This window comes from Notothenia rossii, assembly GCF_949606895.1.
Source record: "Notothenia rossii genome assembly, chromosome: 8".
Classification (NCBI taxonomy): domain Eukaryota; kingdom Metazoa; phylum Chordata; class Actinopteri; order Perciformes; family Nototheniidae; genus Notothenia; species Notothenia rossii.
The window spans coordinates 32,665,614-32,685,135 of record NC_136906.1 but is presented as its reverse complement, the minus strand read 5'-3'; the positions used below and the strand labels follow the sequence as shown (position 1 = coordinate 32,685,135).

Below are 19,522 nucleotides of genomic sequence, written 5' to 3'. Positions count from 1 at the left end.
AGCATATATGTGGTTGTTACGCAGGATCAAACAGGTAGTGTGATGAAGTAGGGTCCTGTGCCCGGAGCAAGGCCAATTGCTGAATGCCGCAGCCGACTAAGGCCGCTATGCCACAGTGGAGGATGAGAGAAACAGGTGTTTGTCTTGCATTCCGCGGCGAAGTGGGGAGGTGGAACTTCCACCCCGCTACGGAACCCGTGGTGGGACCCCTGAGTCAGACGGTTCGTCTTGGAAACGCTTCATATCGGTCGGCCTGGGAGGTAAGAGACACGCAGGGTAACGGACACGCAGGGTTACCCCCACGCAGCCCACGCAACACGGAGGAGGCAGGGGAGTCTGGTACCCGGAGGCGCATGGCCGCAACACCGCACTGGAGTCAGGGTTTCGAGTTTTTCGAGACAGGTGCAAGACTCCAGCAGGAGCCTCCAGCAGACCCCCCCGACGTTTCCCTCGTCCCTCCCGGCCATCAGAGTCGAACCCGCAGTTCGGAGGAACCGACCGCCAGAGCACCGGCACAAGGCCGGCGGAGGCCCTCCGATGGCGGGTCACGTTTGCCATTCAATCAGTGAGAAATCAGAAGAGGAAGGGAAAAAAAAGACTAACTTGTCTTTTTGGAGTCCCATAAAAAATGGGTGAAAATGAAAAAATGTATCCGAGAATAGTGCCCCATAAGGCGGGTAGAGTCCCCTGTCAACTCCCCTCGCATTCCTCCACACTCACAAAGTAACACTTTACTTTTTGGAGAACCGTACAAAATGGCTAAAAGTGTTGAAATGTATCCGAGAATAGTGCCCCATAAGGCGGGTAGAGTCCCCTGTCAACTCCCCTCGCATTCCTCCACACTCACAAAGTAACACTTTACTTTTTGGAGAACCGTACAAAACGGCTAAAAATGTTGAAATGTATCCGAGAATAGTGCCCCATAAGGCGGGTAGAGTCCCCTGTCAACTCCCCTCGCATTCCTCCACACTCACAAAGTAACACTTTACTTTTTGGAGAACCGTACAAAACGGCTAAAAGTGTTGAAATGTATCCGAGAATAGTGCCCCATAAGGCGGGTAGAGTCCCCTGTCAACTCCCCTCGCATTCCTCCACACTCACAAAGTAACACTTTACTTTTTGGAGAACCGTACAAAACGGCTAAAAGTGTTGAAATGTATCCGAGAATAGTGCCCCATAAGGCGGGTAGAGTCCCCTGTCAACTCCCCTCGCATTCCTCCACACTCACAAAGTAACACTTTACTTTTTGAAGAACCGTACAAAACGGCTAAAAGTGTTGAAATGTATCCGAGAATAGTGCCCCATAAGGCGGGTAGAGTCCCCTGTCAACTCCCCTCGCATTCCTCCACACTCTGAAAAAGTCAGAGTTATTTTTTGGAGAACCATCAAAAAGGGCTAAAAGTGTTAAAATGTATCCGAGAATAGTGCCTCATGAGGCGGATTGAGTCCCCTGTCAACTCCCCTTGCATTCCTCCACACTCTGAAAAAGTCAGAGTTATTTTTTGGAGAACCATCAAAAAGGGCTAAAAGTGTTAAAATGTATCCGAGAATAGTGCCCCATAAGGCGGGTAGAGTCCCCTGTCAACTCCCCTTGCATTCCTCCACACTCTGAAAAAGTCAGAGTTATTTTTTGGAGAACCATCAAAAAGAGCTAAAAGTGTTAAAATGTATCCGAGAATAGTGCCTCATGAGGCGGATTGAGTCCCCTGTCAACTCCCCTTGCATTCCTCCACACTCTGAAAAAGTGAATGATAGCACCTATCATTTAAACGCAAAAACCACCATTAAAAGTCACTTTTAGGGGGAAAACGCAGGCTCTGTCCATTTCGTTAACAAACTGATAGGCAAATGGACAAGCGGGGGAAAACGACCGAGTCGCTGCTCCAGGCTGTGTGCATTGTGTTAGGGAACCCTATGAAGGGTGTACATGAGTGTATACATGTTTTAAATAGTAGGATACCTCCAGGGCGCATCACCACATTTTACAAGCCAGGGAAGGTGCATGGATCCTGGGTAAACATTGATTAAGTGTTTTTAAATGTGTGGAACAGTGTTTTGTCACTTTCAAAACTCTCCTGTCATTGACAGGAGAAATTGGGTCAATGTTGTATTCAATCTGGCCATTAATATTCCAGTGAGACGAAGTACGTACATTGACCGGAGTGATCCCATGTTAATTTTGTCCAAAAACCGGAGCATTCCCTACCCCCTGGCAGGAGAGTAGTCGGCGGGACCCCTAACGGGACAGGACATAGGGTTGGCAGGGCCCCCGGCAGGAGAGTAGTCGGCGGGACCCCCAACGGGACAGGACATAGGGTTGTCAGGACCCCCGGCAGGAGAGTAGTCGGCGGGTCCCCCAACGGGACAGGACATGGAGTTGGCAGGACCCCCAGCGGAACCTCCAACGGCAATTCAGTAGGGACTTGAGTAGGGACTGGATAGGGCACTCGAGAGGGTACTCGAGAGGGACTTTGAGAGGTGAATTGAGAGGAAACTGGAGAGGGGACTCGAGAAGGGACTTGAGATGGGACTAGAGTTGGGACTTGAGAAGGGACTAGAGAAGTGACTTGAGATGGGACTAGAGTTGGGACTTGAGAAGGGACTAGAGAAGTGACTTGAGTTGGGACTAGAGAAGGGACTAGAGGAGGGACTAGAGGAGGGACTAGAGTTGGGACTAGAGAAGGGAAAAGAGAAGGGACTAGAGAAGTGACTTGAGATGGGACTAGAGTTGGGACTTGAGAAGGGACTAGAGAAGTGACTTGAGTTGGGACTAGAGAAGGGACTAGAGGAGGGACTTGAGGAGGGACTAAAGGACTATGGCTGCTGGGGCCAGAACTGGATCTGGAACCATGGCTACTGGGGCCAGAACTGGGTCTGGACTTGAGAGGGAACTCGAGAGGTGACTAGAGAGGGAACTCGAGAGGTGACTAGAAAGTGGACTCGAGAAGGGACTCGAGAGGGACTTTGAGAGGTGACTTGAGAGGAAATTGGAGAGGGGACTCAAGAAGGGACTTGAGATGGGACTAGAGTTGGGACTAGAGAAGGGACTAGAGTTGGCACTAGAGAAGGGGCTAGAGATGGGACTAGAGATGGGACTAGAGAAGGGACTAGAGAAGGGACTAGGGAAGGGACTTGAGGAGGGACTAGGGAAAGGACTATGGCTGCTGGGGCCAGAACTGGGTCTGGAACCATGGCTACTGGGGCCAGAACTGGGTCTGGAATAGGGGTGCAACAACTAATCGATTAAAATCGATTACCAAATTAGTTGCCAACTAATTCAGTCGTCGATTCGTTGGTGACGTCATCACGTGGGTTTTACGCGCGTTATTGGTCTTTTTATCAGTACTGGAGACATTTAAAAACATATACAGTATGTCATGTATTATTGCTACAAAAACATTATATCGCAGTCTTAGTGTCGCCAACTCGTTTCTAATATTCAAAAAGACAAACAAATGCGTCCAGACGAGATCTCTCTCCCCCGTCTGTGTGCGAGGGGGCGGGGCAGTTTACACACACACCCAGCTGCTACAGTACATGCATGCAACACACTGCGGAGATGGGACTAGAGAACACGCTCCGAGGTGTGGTTAAACTTTACCCATCTCGATGTGGACAATGCTCTTGCCAAAAGTGCAATAAGAGTTTAGCATGTAAGGGCGGTAACACGAGCAATTTTTCTAAACATTTAGCAAAAGTGCACCACATCCAGACGGCGGAATGCACCGGGTTCGACTGTCTTTCTAGTAGCTCTGTAGCCCAGTAGCGTGGCGTGGGAAAAAAATTAGGGGAAGCCAATAATACGTCCTTTCTTTTGGGGTGGCGGGGGGGGGGGGGGTATGGTGGTCAATGTAATAACGTAACCAGATGAGTGATTACAGCGCCCGGTATCATTTTACACACATTTGTATCATACAGATGCAGGATTTACACACACCTGTTATCTGACCGACAGGTCCGCACGCACTCTCCAGCCGAAACTCTAATAAGCATTCATTCACAAACTAAATCAGGAGACCTTTAACGTTTTACGTCCGGTTCGCTCCTTTGTTCCTTGCTGTACACAGCTCCAGTTTGGGCATTGGCCTGTCATCAGATTGTATTTGTTGTTGCTGCTGCAGCGGAAGTTTAGTCCAATTATTTTTGATTAAATACTCCAAATCTCCACCCTCCATAATTGCACTTGCTTCAGTTGCTTGCTACTTTCTAACGGCGGTGAAAGTGGTGCAGTGACGCTATCTATCTTCTATCGATTAGATTTATGATTCGAAAATTATAAAAGTAGGGTAGACATGTGGATATTATCCGACTGAACAAAACGTGCATTTACCTAACAGGTTCGTTTTCCACTGACCTTTTTTCGAGCTATTTTCCAAAATCCTATGGAGAAATCTCATTGTTATTTTGTCGAGGGAAACAGAGCGCAGCTTACTTCCGCTTTTTGGGACGCGTCACTGCACCACTAAGTTGATGCGATTTGATTGGATTGTGAGGCCAGGGAAGCCAGCCGCCTCTGGCTTCCCTTGGCATGGCCCTGACCAATCACAGGTTGGCAGGGGCATGACGTGAGCCTCATCTGATTGGTCAATCCCTCCATTGCTTTTCACCAAGGGAAGCAAATTTCGGCTGGCCTCCTCTCGCAACTGAGAGTGCAATCTACTGTTTCACCATAACATCTAGAGGGGCGCTGTTTCACTCTTTGTAAAATACTCAATGAGAATGGGGGAGAGACGGGCCGGCAGCAACACACAACAAGGAATTTCCTAAACTAAACGAAGTGTTTTTATTTATTTATTAAAATTATAACTACAATCCGAAAAAACAGGGGAAGCCTGGCTTCCCTTGGCCTCCAGGAGAAAACGCCACTGCTGTAGCCCCATCCACAAGTAACGTTTCCACGTCAGGTGTTATGCATACTAGCAGCAACACACAGAGTTAACTCAGTTATACAAACATGGGTTAATGATTAGAGGTAACTGAGTTATTTATTTTGTTAAAGTTTAAGCTATTCTGTTTTTTTTATCACATTATTTAATACGATTTTTTAAAACGTTGTTGTTTCTTTTGATGTGAAATATTATTTATTTAATTTAAATAAAAAGCAATGTTAATTTTGTTCAAAATGTGTTTAGTTAATTTAATAATATATGTATTTTTGAATCAAGTATTCATCTTTATTGTCTTCATTGTTACACTGAACAGAAATATAAGAGCAACCCTTTTTTTTTTGCTCCCATTTTTCATGAGATGAAATCAAAGATCTAAAACATTTTATATATACACAAAATAACCATTTCTCTCAAATATTGTTCACAAATCTGAAAAAATCTGTGATAGTGAGCACTGTCCTTTGCCGAGATAATCCATCCCACCTCACAGGTGTGGCATATCAAGATGCTGATTAGACAGCATGATTATTGCACAGGTGTGCCTTAGGCTGGCCACAATAAAAGGCCACTCTGAAACATGCATTTTTGCTTATTGGGGGGGTCTGGGGGGGTCCGAAAACCAGTCAGTATCTGGTGTGAGGGTTAGGATTAGGGTTAGGGTTAGGGTAATGTTGTGAATCGAGTGGCCTGTGTTCATCGTCCATAACATACGCCTGCCCATACCATAACCCCACCACCACCATGGGCCACTCGATTCACAACACAAGCCTAAAACAACCTCAAGCTAAATCTAAAAGTTGATGGCTAAATAAGAGTGCTTGAGAAATTGTGCAAGGCATAATAGTCAGAATAGTTGATTAATCGTTTCATTAATCGATAGATTAATTGATTATCAAATTAGTCGTTTGTTGCAGCCCTAGTCTGGAACCATGGCTAATGGGGCCGGAACCATGGCCGCTGGGGCCAGAACTGGGGCCGGGACCATGGCTGCTGGAGCCAGAACTGGGTCTGGAACCATGGCTGCTGGGGCCGGAACCATGGCTGCCGGGGCCGGAATCATGGCTGCTGGGACCAGAACCGGGGCTGGAACCATGGCTGCTGGGGCCGGAACCAAGGCCGGAACCATGGCTGCTGGGGCCAGAACTGGGGCTGGAACCATGGCTGCAGGGGCCGGAACCATGGCTGCTGGAGCAAGAACTGGGGCTGGAACCATGGCTGCTGGGGCACGGGCTGGAATCCTGGCCCTGCGTCTCCTAGAGGCCCTTTGGAGACACCGTGGATCTCCACCAGGATAGTAGTCGGATCCCAGGAAAGGGTTATAGGCTTGAGAAAAGTTTCCAGGACTACTGGTAAAAAGTTGTAGCCACTCAGGCAACAAACTCCTGAGTCAGGTCTTGCGAGCAACCTCCTGGCGTGCCTCCTTCAAAGCAGCCACTCTACCCCGTATAGATGAGGCGTCGTACCACGTATACAAAATGTACTCCAAAGAGTACCCAAGACGTTCCGCCTGTAGCATCAAAACGCTGAATCTGCTGAGTCCATTTGTGGTTGGTTCGTACTGTTATGGTTGAGTGAAGGAAGCAGGACCCAAATGCAGATAATGCTGAAAATGCCTTTATTTCAAGGATAAATACAAATAACTTGGACAAAACAGAACACTCACCGGTGAACTCAGTCACAAACAAAAGAAGAAACCAACAATGAACACAGGAAGAGACAAGAATAAATACGGGGAGGGGTAATCACAAGACGAGAAACAGCCGGGTAGGGGAGGAGAAACACAAGGGCCACAGGTGAACACAATCAGACAACTAGACACACCAGGGAAACTAACGACAGGAGGAAAAAAAAAGGGAAAAGGACCAGACAATATATCAAGAGGAAAACATGACAGGGAGAACTGAGGTTACCTACTGTAACCCCAGCTTCTATCAGTAAATGGCGCAGCCCTCTAAGGCTATCGCTATTGGGTAATCCCCCTGCGCCCCCGCGCAGCACTGAAACACTTGTAGTCCACGCCCACCCGCAAGGTTGGCCCCACCCTCGGGCCTCCTTCCGGTATAAATAAGAAGGTGGCCCGGCAATCTGCTCCCATACAACATAACTTTTCTTCAGCTATTCGTAGAGCCAGTGGGGTATGGAATCAAATTAGGGTCAATAATATTCACAAATTATTTCACAGTCTGCAGTTGTATATCACCTGTTGTGCGCATGCGAAAAGATTTTGTGCATGTGTAAAAAAGTTTTGTGCACACAGATATAATTTGCTCGTGTAAAAACATGTTGCAGCTGTAGAAATATTTTGTGCGTGTGTGAAAAGTTTTTGCAGATATAATTTGCACGTGTAAAAAAGTTTTGCAGGTGTAGAAATATTTTGTGCAAGGATATTTACAACAGTGAGGTTTCACAAAGTCTGAGATACGGACACGCAAATTTCCTATCTGTGTGTGCGAACCTGAAGTTACAAGCTACAAGCTGCTATTTACGAGTACGAATTTTGACCCTGTTTTTACGCCTGAGTATGCTAGCCAATCAGCACGTTGCCCACTGACTAGCCAATCAGCACGTAGCCCACTGACCATCCAATCATAGGACACAAGGTTCTAACGCGTTAGTTTTGCTGACCTGCGCCACTTGGAGCGTGCTTGCGGGAGTCAACATGGAGGAGCCCGAGGCGAACTCTTGTGGGACACAGGTGGGTTAATTACATGCTACCACGGAGCATGCCACTACAGTTTTAATTAACTAACGTTACATCGTAATTAACTAAATATATCAAGACAGCTGTGCGTGCATCCCGGAGTTACTTAAATTGTATATTTAACGCTAGCTAGTTGATGTGGTCTTTGCTAATACTACTTTGTGCCACCCTCCTTTTTTGGGCTCAGTACTATCCCAACCAAGTATTTCCATTTACCTATATATAAAACAACATTGTAAAGCAGTAAAATACAGCTCATCTTTAAAAACGCAAATGTCATTTATTTGATGTATTTCCACAACCTCTTGTTGTCTTTGAATGCAGTCTCTCCATCCCAACTCGAACAGCTGACAAAGTTCTGGGTAGGGTGGGAAATTCCTACAGACACCTTGAAGGTCCGAGTTGTGAAGGGGGCGTACCTGAAGTCTTCCACATGTTTTGGCACATTGTATGTACCTGGGCACTTCCAAAACTATGAGGACTTGCATGTGGAGAGCTGCCTTGCAACCTATGTTACAGGCTTTGGTCTAGTTTAGATACTGCTCATCAGTATGATTCTGTTGCAAAAAAAACATTATTTCAGTGTTATGGAGCTTCTGCTTTTGTTCATTGGTGTAAAAAGGGATTTTGTCTTTGGTATTCTTTCACCTCAAAAGAGATCTCCATTTTAAGAATATCGACTCACAGAAACGAAACCTTTTGAGTTTATTACTACTTCATTTGTTCCAGTGGTCAGCTCAAAATTGAACTTGAACATGACATTTTGTGACAGATACTATAACCTTTGCCTGGTACTCTTTTTGTACTGCATTTTGTTGGAAGGGCTGTTTGGATTGTGCCATATGTAGTTCTGGCACCTGGTTCAGGTAGTTGTAACCAATGGCATCATTCATTCTGTTAATAGAGTCAATATTTTGAAAATGGTCTATTACAGTACTTGTTATTGCTGATGTATTTACTTGAATCCTACAGCTCTTGTATCCAAAGATTCTAAGAAATAAACCATTGACCAGTGACTTTGGATGTTTGCCTCATTTCAATTTACCCACATTTTACATTTTTCACAACAATCAAAATTTGAATTATTATATTATATACCTTAAAATGTTCTGCGGCTAACAAAGTAATTTCCATTCATTAATTCAGTAACATTTCAGGTTACTACAAATAAAGTAGGCCTCTAAAATTGAAATACATTTATTTTCCTTTTCAAAATGAGAATATAACAGTCATGCCCTATATATATATATATATATATATATATATATTCCATCATCCTCTACCCAACCACCCCCACAAAAGTACCACGTATCTCCAGATGTGTTGGTGTTGAATGTTTGTGATCAACTGAAGGATGAAGTGTTACTTAAATTCTTCTTCAGCTAAATAAACTCTTTAAAAAGCCTCTTGGATCAGCTTGAAAAGTAGTCGTCACAAAGCTGAAAACTGGCTGTTTTTCTGACTTTGTAGAGATACGTGGTTTTCACAGGACAGAGACAAAGATACAAACACATGATGATCTTATAGAATATGATGCATTGATGGAGATTAAACTAGCCAACAGGATATAAAGGATTTATATGCAACTAATTACTGAATACTTCTTCCACTGCTGAAAGTTAGTATGCATTGTGCCTTATGCTTCCTGACTTGATTCAAGGACACCCTCTATGTAGTGAACTACAGCACTATAGATGTCTGCCCCAAAACACAATGAAGGAGCAGTAGGATTAAAAAGTTGATTCAGTCCTTCCAGTTCTTCGATGCCCAGGGGAGATGCCACTTCAGGAACCTGTACTCCAATTTGATCCATGTCTGCAATTTCCACATCTGGAAAATGGATCCCCTGAAATAAAAAAGTAATCGGGTTTGTTAAAAATAATTACATGGGATGACACCCTAAAACAGTGGTCAGGAACCTTTTCTAGAAATCATTTGGCTCCCAACAAATACAAATTCTAAATGACTAATACAGTCCATTATTTATTATTAAATTATTTCCACCCCACTGATTAAATTGTTGTTTTGTCAATCTTGACATGAACACTAAACTAGATTTCAATCACTTGACATGCATTACTGAACTGTAATTTATTAAGCCATTTATTTAGTTTAAATGTTATCCTTGTACAGACTAAATAGACTAGTGCACTGCATATTCATTGCAGTTTTCAGGTGTTAATTTACCAGTGAAAGAAGTCAGCATCTTTTTTTCCTGCAATATTCTTTTTGAGGACTACAAATTCAAAGAAAAATAAAATGAAAACAACTACAACAGTAGTTGTTTTCATTAGTTTTACATTTTTCGGATTGTGGCCTATGTCTTTGTATATCAACAAAACTATTCTATGCAACTGAACCTCAATGTTACATTGTGTTGCATAGCCCAATGTTGGCTTTGACACAAATTGTAATTCTGCTGTAGCCTGATTATGCATATGGTTATTGCTGTGTACTATTGGAAGATGCCTGGTAAAGTGAAACACAGTGGTCCTGGTAGGCTAAATTCCAGTTCCCGTGTGTTATATTTTCATTATAATATTAAGAACAGTGTAAGGATTTTGTCAAATAAACATATAACCAAATACTAACATTGTTATGACTTCTAAAAGAAAGCAAGGTGTGCTAACATTGGCTTCCTCCACAATGGTGAATAAAACACAGAACTACAAAACAGTTTTTCCCCTTTACCTCGAAGTTGTCAGGAGGGCTGACAGGGCTCTGACTCTTCCCGATTTCCCACAGCTGGTTAGGAGTGAGGTTACGTTCTGTTCGGAGTGAATGGTTATTCCAGCCATCTGTGAATGTGTCAAGATCTTCCTGAATTCGGGGCAGAAAGACATACTGAGCACAGAAAAGGTGTGTGCAATTTGCTGGGCCGAGCAGGCCATCCTCCTCTAGGCTGTGGAGCAGATCGTAATAAATACTTGACACGACATTCCACACGTCACGCCACAGGCGCTCTATCCTGAAAGACAGTTGACAAAAATAAATGAATAAATGCAGTCCGTAAACAATTATCACACCAACAAAAAATGCAAATAGTAACTCAATGGATTTTTCCCCATCCCTAATAACACTAATATGTACATTAATCTCAGCAACAACTTTTAGCACCATAATTAATGGCACTATTAAGCGATACACTAGCAAAAGATATTTTGACCAAAGAAAGCTTTATGACAGAAGCTACAACCATACACTGATATTACCTTTGATTATGAACACTTTTCCCTGAGATGAAGCTTCCCCTGCCGCACCCACGAACGTCAAACATATGTCTGGCAATGTCCACATTTTCCACACCTTGGTCTCCTCTGACCCTTGACATGTACAACCATACAGATACCATGTTAAGTAATTTGACAATGTGAAATTTGAATCTCTGTACTCTTAGAGCTGGCTGTATCTCCAGTTTTCTAAGTACAGCTATAGCCATTTAACAAGCTTCACTATTGGCTACTGGCTAATCCCCCAGGGAACCAGCAGTTTTAAAGATTTTGTTACCACAGAAACAAGAGGTTTTAGTATGAGACTGAAACATTCTTTATGGGCACATCACTGGAAAGACCTACACATAATATTGGGAATATGTCATGAGGTCATGTAAAGTAATATAAACAAGGAATGAATAATCCAATCTCATTCTAAGGCCATCCCCATAAGTGTCATCACTGGTAAAGTGTTGTTTCAGAAATGACATATAGGGGGTGCTAGGGCTTCCTGGGCCTTTGCTTAATAGGCACTATATCCCCAACTATCAATTTACAACTTTTCTTGTAAAACTTAGTGAAAAATCTGTTGATCATGTAGGCCTATAGACCTTTTTGAAAAGCAGCCATTTTGACATAAAATAGTAGGGTAAACACAGGTGTTACCAGTGATACTAATTAATGTTCTGTTCCATTCAGATCAAACAGTCAGGGTGCTGCTATTGTGCATGTTGGCTCACTGGAAAGGCTCTACTGCACTAAATAGAATGGAACCTTAATCAACTTAATTAATTTAACCTGTATTTACCTGCTAGTTCATGTCAATACGGCTGCCGTGACAAAAGTCTACCTTATTTTTATAAAATGGCCTAGACTGATACAAATCAGTGTTCTTTTAACTGTATCAAGTGCACCTGACATTTTTCTTCATATTCAGTATTTCCAATAATCAAATGTTTACATGTAAAAAAAACACACACAAAACAAGAAATAGCCTGTTACCTGGATGGAAATCCGTGTTTGTCCACAGCCTCAAGGAAGAACTGCAGAGCTGTTGAAGCCGCCTTGTTGTTATTGGCTACTTGTAGGTACATGATCTATGAGAGCATTTATAGAAAGGAAAAAGTAAGCACCACAGAAACACAGTACTCAAATAACCTATTAATGAATTAAATACTGACCCCATACTGTATGTGCGTGATAATTCACTTTAAAAAATGGCATTTAATATCAATTCACTTTTGGTCAATTGTAAAATAAACTCCAGGAAGCACTAACCTTTCTTGAAAATCCATCAATTCCACCAAATATTACCATACCATATCTGCAAAATAAAAAGGTATTAATTGCTTGATGTATCCACACCACATCTTGTCCCACCAAGTCCTTTGATGATTGAAATAATCTTCGTGTCCATCGCCAGACCCCTTTTTGTGGTGTTGTGCTGAATAACATGATGTGGTCGGCGCCTACATAAGATGACCCGCACAATGTATAGTGAAATGTTTATCTTTGGCTACAATACTGCTTGTGTTTACATTATATAAAACATAGCTGAGGAAGAGCATTTATTGTTATAAATATGTTATTTGTGTCCTAAATATTGCTGATTGGTCTTTTAAATGAATGAAGTAAGGCTAATTTTGGCCTGAACTCGAGTAGTGAGGCATGTGTTTCAGGTTAAAGCTTTTGAAGTTCTGCCCTTTTCATGCAAAAAAGTATAATGCATGGACTGTAGAGTATATGAAAAAAATATAGAATTATATTGAAACAAATAAAATAATTAATACATAAATCAATCATATACTGTAGAGCAGTGGTTCCCAACCTGTGGGCCGCGGCCCCCTGGTGGGCCGCGAAGGTATTGCAAGTGGGCCGCCAAATCTTTTTCCAAAATAGTATGATTTTTGTGGGGGGGAAATCAGATAAAAATATACAGAATAATATTTAAAATGATATAAAAAATGTAATTATTCTTTTCATCATTGCATTTTTCCTTAAAATATTAGATATGTGACGAGCAGAGAGATAGGAACATTTGTTGTAATCGGCCGGACTACTTTGCTGCGGGACCGGCGGGACAGCTCTGCACTTGATTGATGCTGATTGTGTAAACTGTAATTAAGTTAGAGTAGAGCAGAGTATTAAAATGGATAGCTGGCTAGCAACAGGGAGTATTAAAAGGAAAGAGAGACCAGAGGCTGTCAGTGAATCGACCGGTGATCTCCTGGCCGTCAAACAAAAAAGAAGAGTTCGAAGAAAGTACAGTGCTGAGTACTTAGCGCTGGGATTTTTTTGGACAGGCACAGAAGCTGAGCCGTTACCGCTGTGTGTCGTGTGCTTTGAGACTTTGTCAAACGAAGCCTTGAAGCCATGTAAACTGCGCCGTCACCTCGAGACAAAACATGGACAATATGCGACCAAGCCGCGGGATTTTTTTCAGAACAAGCTCAGGGAGTATCAGAGCAAAAAGAAGGTAATTGAGCATATGGGCTGTGAGAACACAAATGCTGTGGAAGCGTCTTTTCGGGTCTCCCAACTCATTGCCAAAGCTGGAAAACCACACACCATCGGCGAGGATTTAATTCTTCCCGCTGCAAAACAGATCGTTCAGGTGATGTTGGGAGAGAAGGCAGTGCAGCCTATCAACCTCGTTTCATTGTCGGATAATACGGTCAAACGAAGGATTGATGAAATGGCAGATAATGTGTTGGAGCAGCTGATCCAAAGCGTAAAAGAGAGCCGCTTTTACGTGCTCCAACTGGATGAGTCAACCGACGTCGCAAGTCTGGCAAACCTGCTTGCTTATGTGCGATACGAAAATGGTGGCGAGATAAAAGAGGAGTTTTTATTTTGTAAACCTCTGCCTACCCGTTCAACTGCTGAGGCCATTTTTCACACTGTGAACACTTTTATTGTTTCCAATGGGATTGACTTGTCCAAATGTGTTGGATTGAGCACTGACGGAGCCCGTGCAATGCTGGGACAGCACAGCGGGGTTGTCCGACGTGTGAAAGCGGTGGCTCCGTGGGCAACATCTGTCCACTGCAGCATACACCGTGAAGCACTTGCTACAAAGAAAATGCCCCCGGATCTGAAGATGGTTTTAGATGAGGCGGTCAAAGCTGTCAACTTCATCAAGAGCCGTCCACTGCAAACACGTTTATTTGCGGTGTTATGTGGAGAGATGGGCAGTGATCATCACCAGCTACTGTTACACACTGAAGTGCGGTGGCTCTCCCGAGGCAAAGTCCTGACGCGACTGTTTGAGTTGCGTGATGAAGTGCATGTGTTTTTTCTCGACACAACGTTTGAACTCGCACACCGCTTCAGGGATTTTGAGTGGTTGGCTAAGTTGGGTTACCTGGCTGATATTTTCAGCCACTTAAATGGACTCAACCTCGGTCTTCAGGGGATAACAGTCAACATATTCAATGTCCAGAATAAAGTTGAAGCAACCATAAGAAAGCTGGCGCTGTGGGCTAAGCGTGTCGAGCAGTCAAACTATGACTCGTTTGAAAATATGGCTGATTTTCTGACAACGGAACAGAGTCCACTTCCCATCACCGTGAGCAACGCTGTCAGAGAGCACCTGCAAGGTTTGAGGACCTAGGGCCCTATATTTTCCGCGATCGCGGAATCGCGGACGGAATCGCGGAAATTCCCGAAAAAAGCAGATAATCACGGAATTTGACATAATTAGACTGAAATGCTGTTTTCGTGAGGAAGTGAAACAAAAAACCTGGGAAAACTTTCCCGGGGGACGCTAATCAGCGTAACACACCCCTGCGTCACTGTCTCATGCGGTCCCGTCCCGCCACCCCCAACAAACACAAGTGAAATGCAAGCATGGCTGTCCCTCCGTCAGCTAAAAAGATACGGAATACGGGGCTATCCGCTCAATCACGAGCAGAGCAGTTCCCCGCTGACTTCTACGTGTCGGGTGACGTGATGTATTGCAAATACAAAACTCTCCTCACAGACAAGCGAGAGACACTCACTGAGCTCAACACAAAGAGGCTGGCAATCATGTATTTCAATGGCGATGTCTCTGCTAGGTGGGAAACTTAGAAGAGACAAGATACTTGCTCGCAAGGACTAAGTAGTCCTACAAGTTGGATATTTGTTCAGAGTCACTTTATATAGTTTGAAAGTTGTTTCATAACTCAGGAACTTCCTGCTACTTTTTTGCCTTGTTTTTGATGCACTTTATGCACTGTGGAAAATATATTTTAAATTTGATTTATGTTTTGAATGACTCTGAAATTGAGTGTTTTGTTTAAAGCTGTCATTTTTCACTTGAAGAAAAAAAAGGCTAATTGAGCGCTTTATTTTTTTTTTTAAATGTCATTTGTTTTCACTGGAAAGTTGACAGCTCATAAGCTAACTTTTGTTGAGCACTTTATTTTTTTAAATGCCATTTGTTTTCACTAGAAAGTTTACAGCTCAAAAGAAAACTTTTGTTGGAACTTGAAGTGCAATGTTTTGTTGCAAGTTTTTCAAGTAAATAAAGTATTGAGGGAATGTGCAATATTGTGTCGCCTCAATAAATGGGAGGTCATTTCTATTTAGTGTACATTTTATTTGAAAACATTAAAACACACCCTTTTTTGTGGTAAAATACGAGTAAATAGGTTAAAAAAACAGAATTCCAAAACATTAAAACGGAAAAAAACAGAATTCCAAAACATTAAAACGGAAAAAAACGGAAAAAACAGAATTCTAAAAAATTAAAACGGAAAAAACGGAATTTAGAAAGACACAAAACGGAATTTGGTGAAAATGAAAACGGAATTTATAGGGCCCTAAGGACCCAGCTGCGCGCATACTTCCCCATCCCAGATGTGCAGTACAACTGGATAGAAAACCCATTCGCCAGCCACAGTGATGAGGCTCTCGCTGCTTTGAGTGCAAAAGAGCAAGACAGTCTCCTGGATCTCTCTTGTGACACCGCGCTGAAGCTGATCTTCTCACAGAAGCACCTGACAAACTTCTGGCTTCATGTTGCTTCTGAGTACCCTGATCTGGCTAACAGAGCTGTGAGATTCCTGATGCCTTTCCAAACGACGTACCTCTGTGAGACTGGATTTTCTGCACTCGTGGGATTAAAAACTAAGTACAGAAACCAACTGAATGTTGAGCCAGATCTTCGACTGAAACTTTCATCCATTGTGCCAGACATCAAACATCTGGTTGCCGCCATGCAACACCAGCCGTCTCATTAGGTGAGTCAACATATTGTGGGCCTGTTGTTGGACTGATCCACTGCAGCTTTATAGAAGCTTTAATTTTATTTCGTTGCAAGTATTGCTTTTACTTGTATGTAAATATTTTTCTGCTGTCGAGGCTTAACATTACATGCATAGTTTTGAACTTTATCTGTGCACTGGTTTGTTTGTTTGTAGGCAGATGATTTAATGTTAAAATACAAAGTGTAATTTTTCATTAATGAGCCCAAGCAGAATTTACATCATCTTTACAACGGATTTGTGTTTATTTGTAGGCCTATCGATTTAATGGGCTTACTTTTGATATTTGGATTTTGTTTTGATTTGATTTTGGATGTCAAATTGTTATATATGAGAATGCATTTCTCCATTGTTGATGGATATAGTTATTTATTAATCATTTGATAATTAGCCGGTTACAGACAGCCCATTGCTTGTCATTTCTGATATCTGTGTGGTGTTGATGGACAGCTCCTTTAATAATTGTGTGTGTGTGTGTGTGTGTGTGTGTGTGTGTGTGTGTGTGTGTGTGTGTGTGTGTGTGTGTGTGTGTGTGTGTGTGTGTGAGAGAGAGAGAGAGAGAGAAAGTGTGTGTGTGTGTGTGTGTGTGTGTGTGTGTGTGTGTGTGTGTGTGTGTGTGTGTGTGTGTGTGTGAGAGAGAGAGAAAAAGCGAAAGAGAGAGAAAGTGTGTGTGTGTGTGTGTGTGTGTGTGTGTGTGTGTGTGTGTGTGTGTGTGTGTGTGTGTGTGAGAGAGAGAGAGAGAGAGAGAGAGAGAAAGTGTGTGTGTGTGTGTGTGTGTGTGTGTGTGTGTGTGTGTGTGTGTGTGTGTGTGTGTGTGTGTGTGTGTGTGTGTGTGTGTGTGTGTGTGTGGGCTTCCAACATGTTTCTCCTGTATTCAGTGCTCCATTTAGGTTCAAATTTTAATAATTTGGATGTCAAATTGTTATATATGAGAACGCATTTCTCCATTGTTGATGGATATAGTAATTTATTAATCATTTGATAATTAGCCGGTTACAGACAGCCCATTGCTTGTCATTTCTGATATCTGTGTGGTGTTGATGGACAGCTGCTTTAATAAATGTGTGTGTGTGTGTGAGAGAGTGAGTGAGTGAGTGAGTGAGTGAGTGAGAGAGAGAGAAAGTGTGTGTGTTTGAGAGAGAGAAAGCGAAAGAGAGAGAAAGTTTGTGTGTGTATGTGTGTGTGTGTGTGTGTGTGTGTGTGTGTGTGTGTGTGTGTGTGTGTGTACAGCTCCTCACTGCTGTGTTAGCGACTGTAGAGCTTCCAACATGTTTCTCTTGTATTCAGTGCTCCATTTATGTTCAAATTTTAATAAAAAAAAGTGCTTTGAGAACGCATTATATGGCCTCTGTATTTATGGGAAGGTGGGCCTCGAAAAAATGTAAGACTTAAAAGTGGGCCCTGAGTTGGAAAAGGTTGGGAACCACTGCTGTAGAGTATATGATTGATTGATTTTTAAGAAAACATGAATCGCTCATCGTCTATTGCAGCGGGTTGTAAGGAGCATTTGTGTTGAGTAGGCCTTACAGTTATTTATTATTGATTATGAAGATCGTATGGTTAGCCCACTTTATCGTTCCTTTTCGGTTCACTTGCTTTATTTTCCAGCTGACGTGAACACAAGTCGGATTGGAAACTGAACCTTTTCGACCTTTGGCTAACTAACGTTACGTTACCTTCCTCTCCATATTAAATGCCCGGGGCATTATGTCAGGAAGCACCCGACCAAAGTGTTGCATTAATTTCTTTAACATTAACGTTACTCATTCAAACGGCACAACAACAACAAACGTTAATTTAGCCAACAGACTGTAGCTAGCTAAGACAATACCAAAGACCACATCAACTAGCTAGCGTTAAATATAAAATTTAAGTAACTCAGGGATGCACGCACAGCTGTCTTGATATATTTAGTTAATTACGATGTAACGTTAGTTAATTAAAACTGTAGTGGCATGTTCCGTGGTAGCATGTAATTAACCCACCTGTGTCCCACAAGAGTTCGCCTCGGGCTCCTCCATGTTGACTCCCGCAAGCACGCTCCAAGTGGCGCAGGTCAGCAAAACGAACGCGTTAGAACCTTGTGTCCTATGATTGGATGGTCAGTGGGCTACGTGCTGATTGGCTAGTCAGTGGGCAACGTGCTGATTGGCTAGCATACTCAGGCGTAAAAACAGGGTCAAAATTCGTACTCGTAAATAGCAGCTTGTAGCTTGTAACTTCAGGTTCGCACACACAGATAGGAAATGTGTGTGTCCGTATCTCAGACTTTGTGAAACCTCACTGTTGTAAATATCCTTGCACAAAATATTTCTACAGCTGCAAAACTTTTTTACACGAGCAAATTATATCTGTGTGCACAAAACTTTTTTACACATGCACAAAATCTTTTCACATGCGCACAACAGGTGATATACAACTGCAGACTGTGAAATAATTTGTGAATATTATTGACCCTAATTTGATTCCATAGTGGGGCCCGCACTTAGAGAGCTGCGCCATTTACTCATAGAAGCTGGGGTTACAGTAGGTAACCTCAGTTCTATTTCGTATATGGCTTCGCCCTCTAAGGCTATCGCTATTGGGTTAAGGGCGAAGCATGATGTAGTCTGCGCCCCACTGGGTCCGCCCGGCACTAGAAGCACAGACATACCTGCTCAATAACACCCCATGCCTGTTCACCTTCCCTGGAACATAGCAAAACATGCCTATCTTCCCGACGGGGTGAAGGCTGGGAACAATACATACCGGCCGCTGTGAGAAAGTAGAGACGAAGGTCCCACCTTGCGCAGCGATCATAGAGGGGGAGCAGCAGCTCTCTGCGTGTCAGACAGGTAGGAGAGCGCCCAGCTGGATCCCTGACGTCACTCACTCTGACCAGGCAAAGTGTGTCAGAGGAAAAAGGAACATCCCTCCTATAAGAGGGGAACCTCAAATAAAATTGAATAAACGAACAGGGGGAAGACCAAGATGCAGCAGTGCAAATATCTTCCACTCCACATTCCTCCGTGCAAAGCCGTGGAGGAGGAAATTCCTCTGGTGGAGTGCGCATTGATGTTCTCCGGGGGCTCCGCCTCCACCCCAGAGGAGACATGCCTGTGACACAGCCTCACACAACCTGTGTGACAGCCGTTGTGCAGACAGAGGTTGCCCGATCGAGCGCTCTCTATAGTGCACAAACAGGCGCTGAGAATGGCGCAAGGCAGCCGTGCGCGCCACATAGCAAGACAGCACGCGCATAGGACAGAGGAGATTTAGAAAAATAGCGGGGGTAAAAACCGCGCAAGACACTGTTCCTGGGATGACAGGAGTGTTTCTTGTATCCCATGGAACTGCTGGGGGGAGAGGCTTCTCTGTGAAGTGCCGTAATGGTCTTCATGGTGACGAGCCACGCCATCGCCGCCGCTGCCCGTGAGGCAAAAGGGCTGCGAGGGAGTTTCCACACGCTGCCTTTCACTCCGTCTCTCCTCA

At 43.4% G+C, this 19,522-nt stretch overlaps 2 protein-coding genes across 7 annotated transcripts in view; both read right to left on the bottom strand.

Moving 5' to 3' along the window:
- The window catches only part of LOC307015403 (cytosolic phospholipase A2 gamma-like), a 50,765-nt gene that overhangs the window by 29,149 nt on the left and 2,094 nt on the right, over positions 1-19,522 (bottom strand). The window contains exon 1 of one of the 3 annotated variants that reach the window (XM_079643969.1): positions 4,331-4,533. The exons of 1 other annotated variant lie outside the window; for it this stretch is intronic. The gene's annotated coding sequence lies outside the window, so the exon portion shown is untranslated. Of the gene's footprint in view, positions 1-4,330; positions 4,534-19,522 lie in introns of those variants that run through there. One more of the 3 variants, XM_079643968.1, reaches the window with a different exon arrangement.
- On the bottom strand, positions 8,305-18,389 carry LOC307015404 (uncharacterized protein). 4 transcript variants are annotated; one of them, XM_079643972.1, is made up of 6 exons: positions 18,037-18,386; positions 12,081-12,126; positions 11,805-11,899; positions 10,803-10,913; positions 10,282-10,558; positions 8,305-9,436 (listed from the first exon to the last, which is right to left on the bottom strand). In XM_079643972.1, the coding sequence occupies exons 2-6, from the start codon at positions 12,117-12,119 to the stop codon at positions 9,227-9,229; spliced, it is 732 nt and encodes a 243-aa protein (XP_079500098.1). In that variant the 5' UTR covers positions 12,120-12,126; positions 18,037-18,386; the 3' UTR covers positions 8,305-9,226. The 4 variants fall into 4 exon arrangements, with proteins under 4 accessions (XP_079500098.1, XP_079500099.1, XP_079500097.1 ...); XM_079643973.1 differs by lacking the exon at positions 12,081-12,126 and having other exon boundaries at positions 18,037-18,387; XM_079643971.1 differs by lacking the exon at positions 18,037-18,386 and having other exon boundaries at positions 12,081-12,466.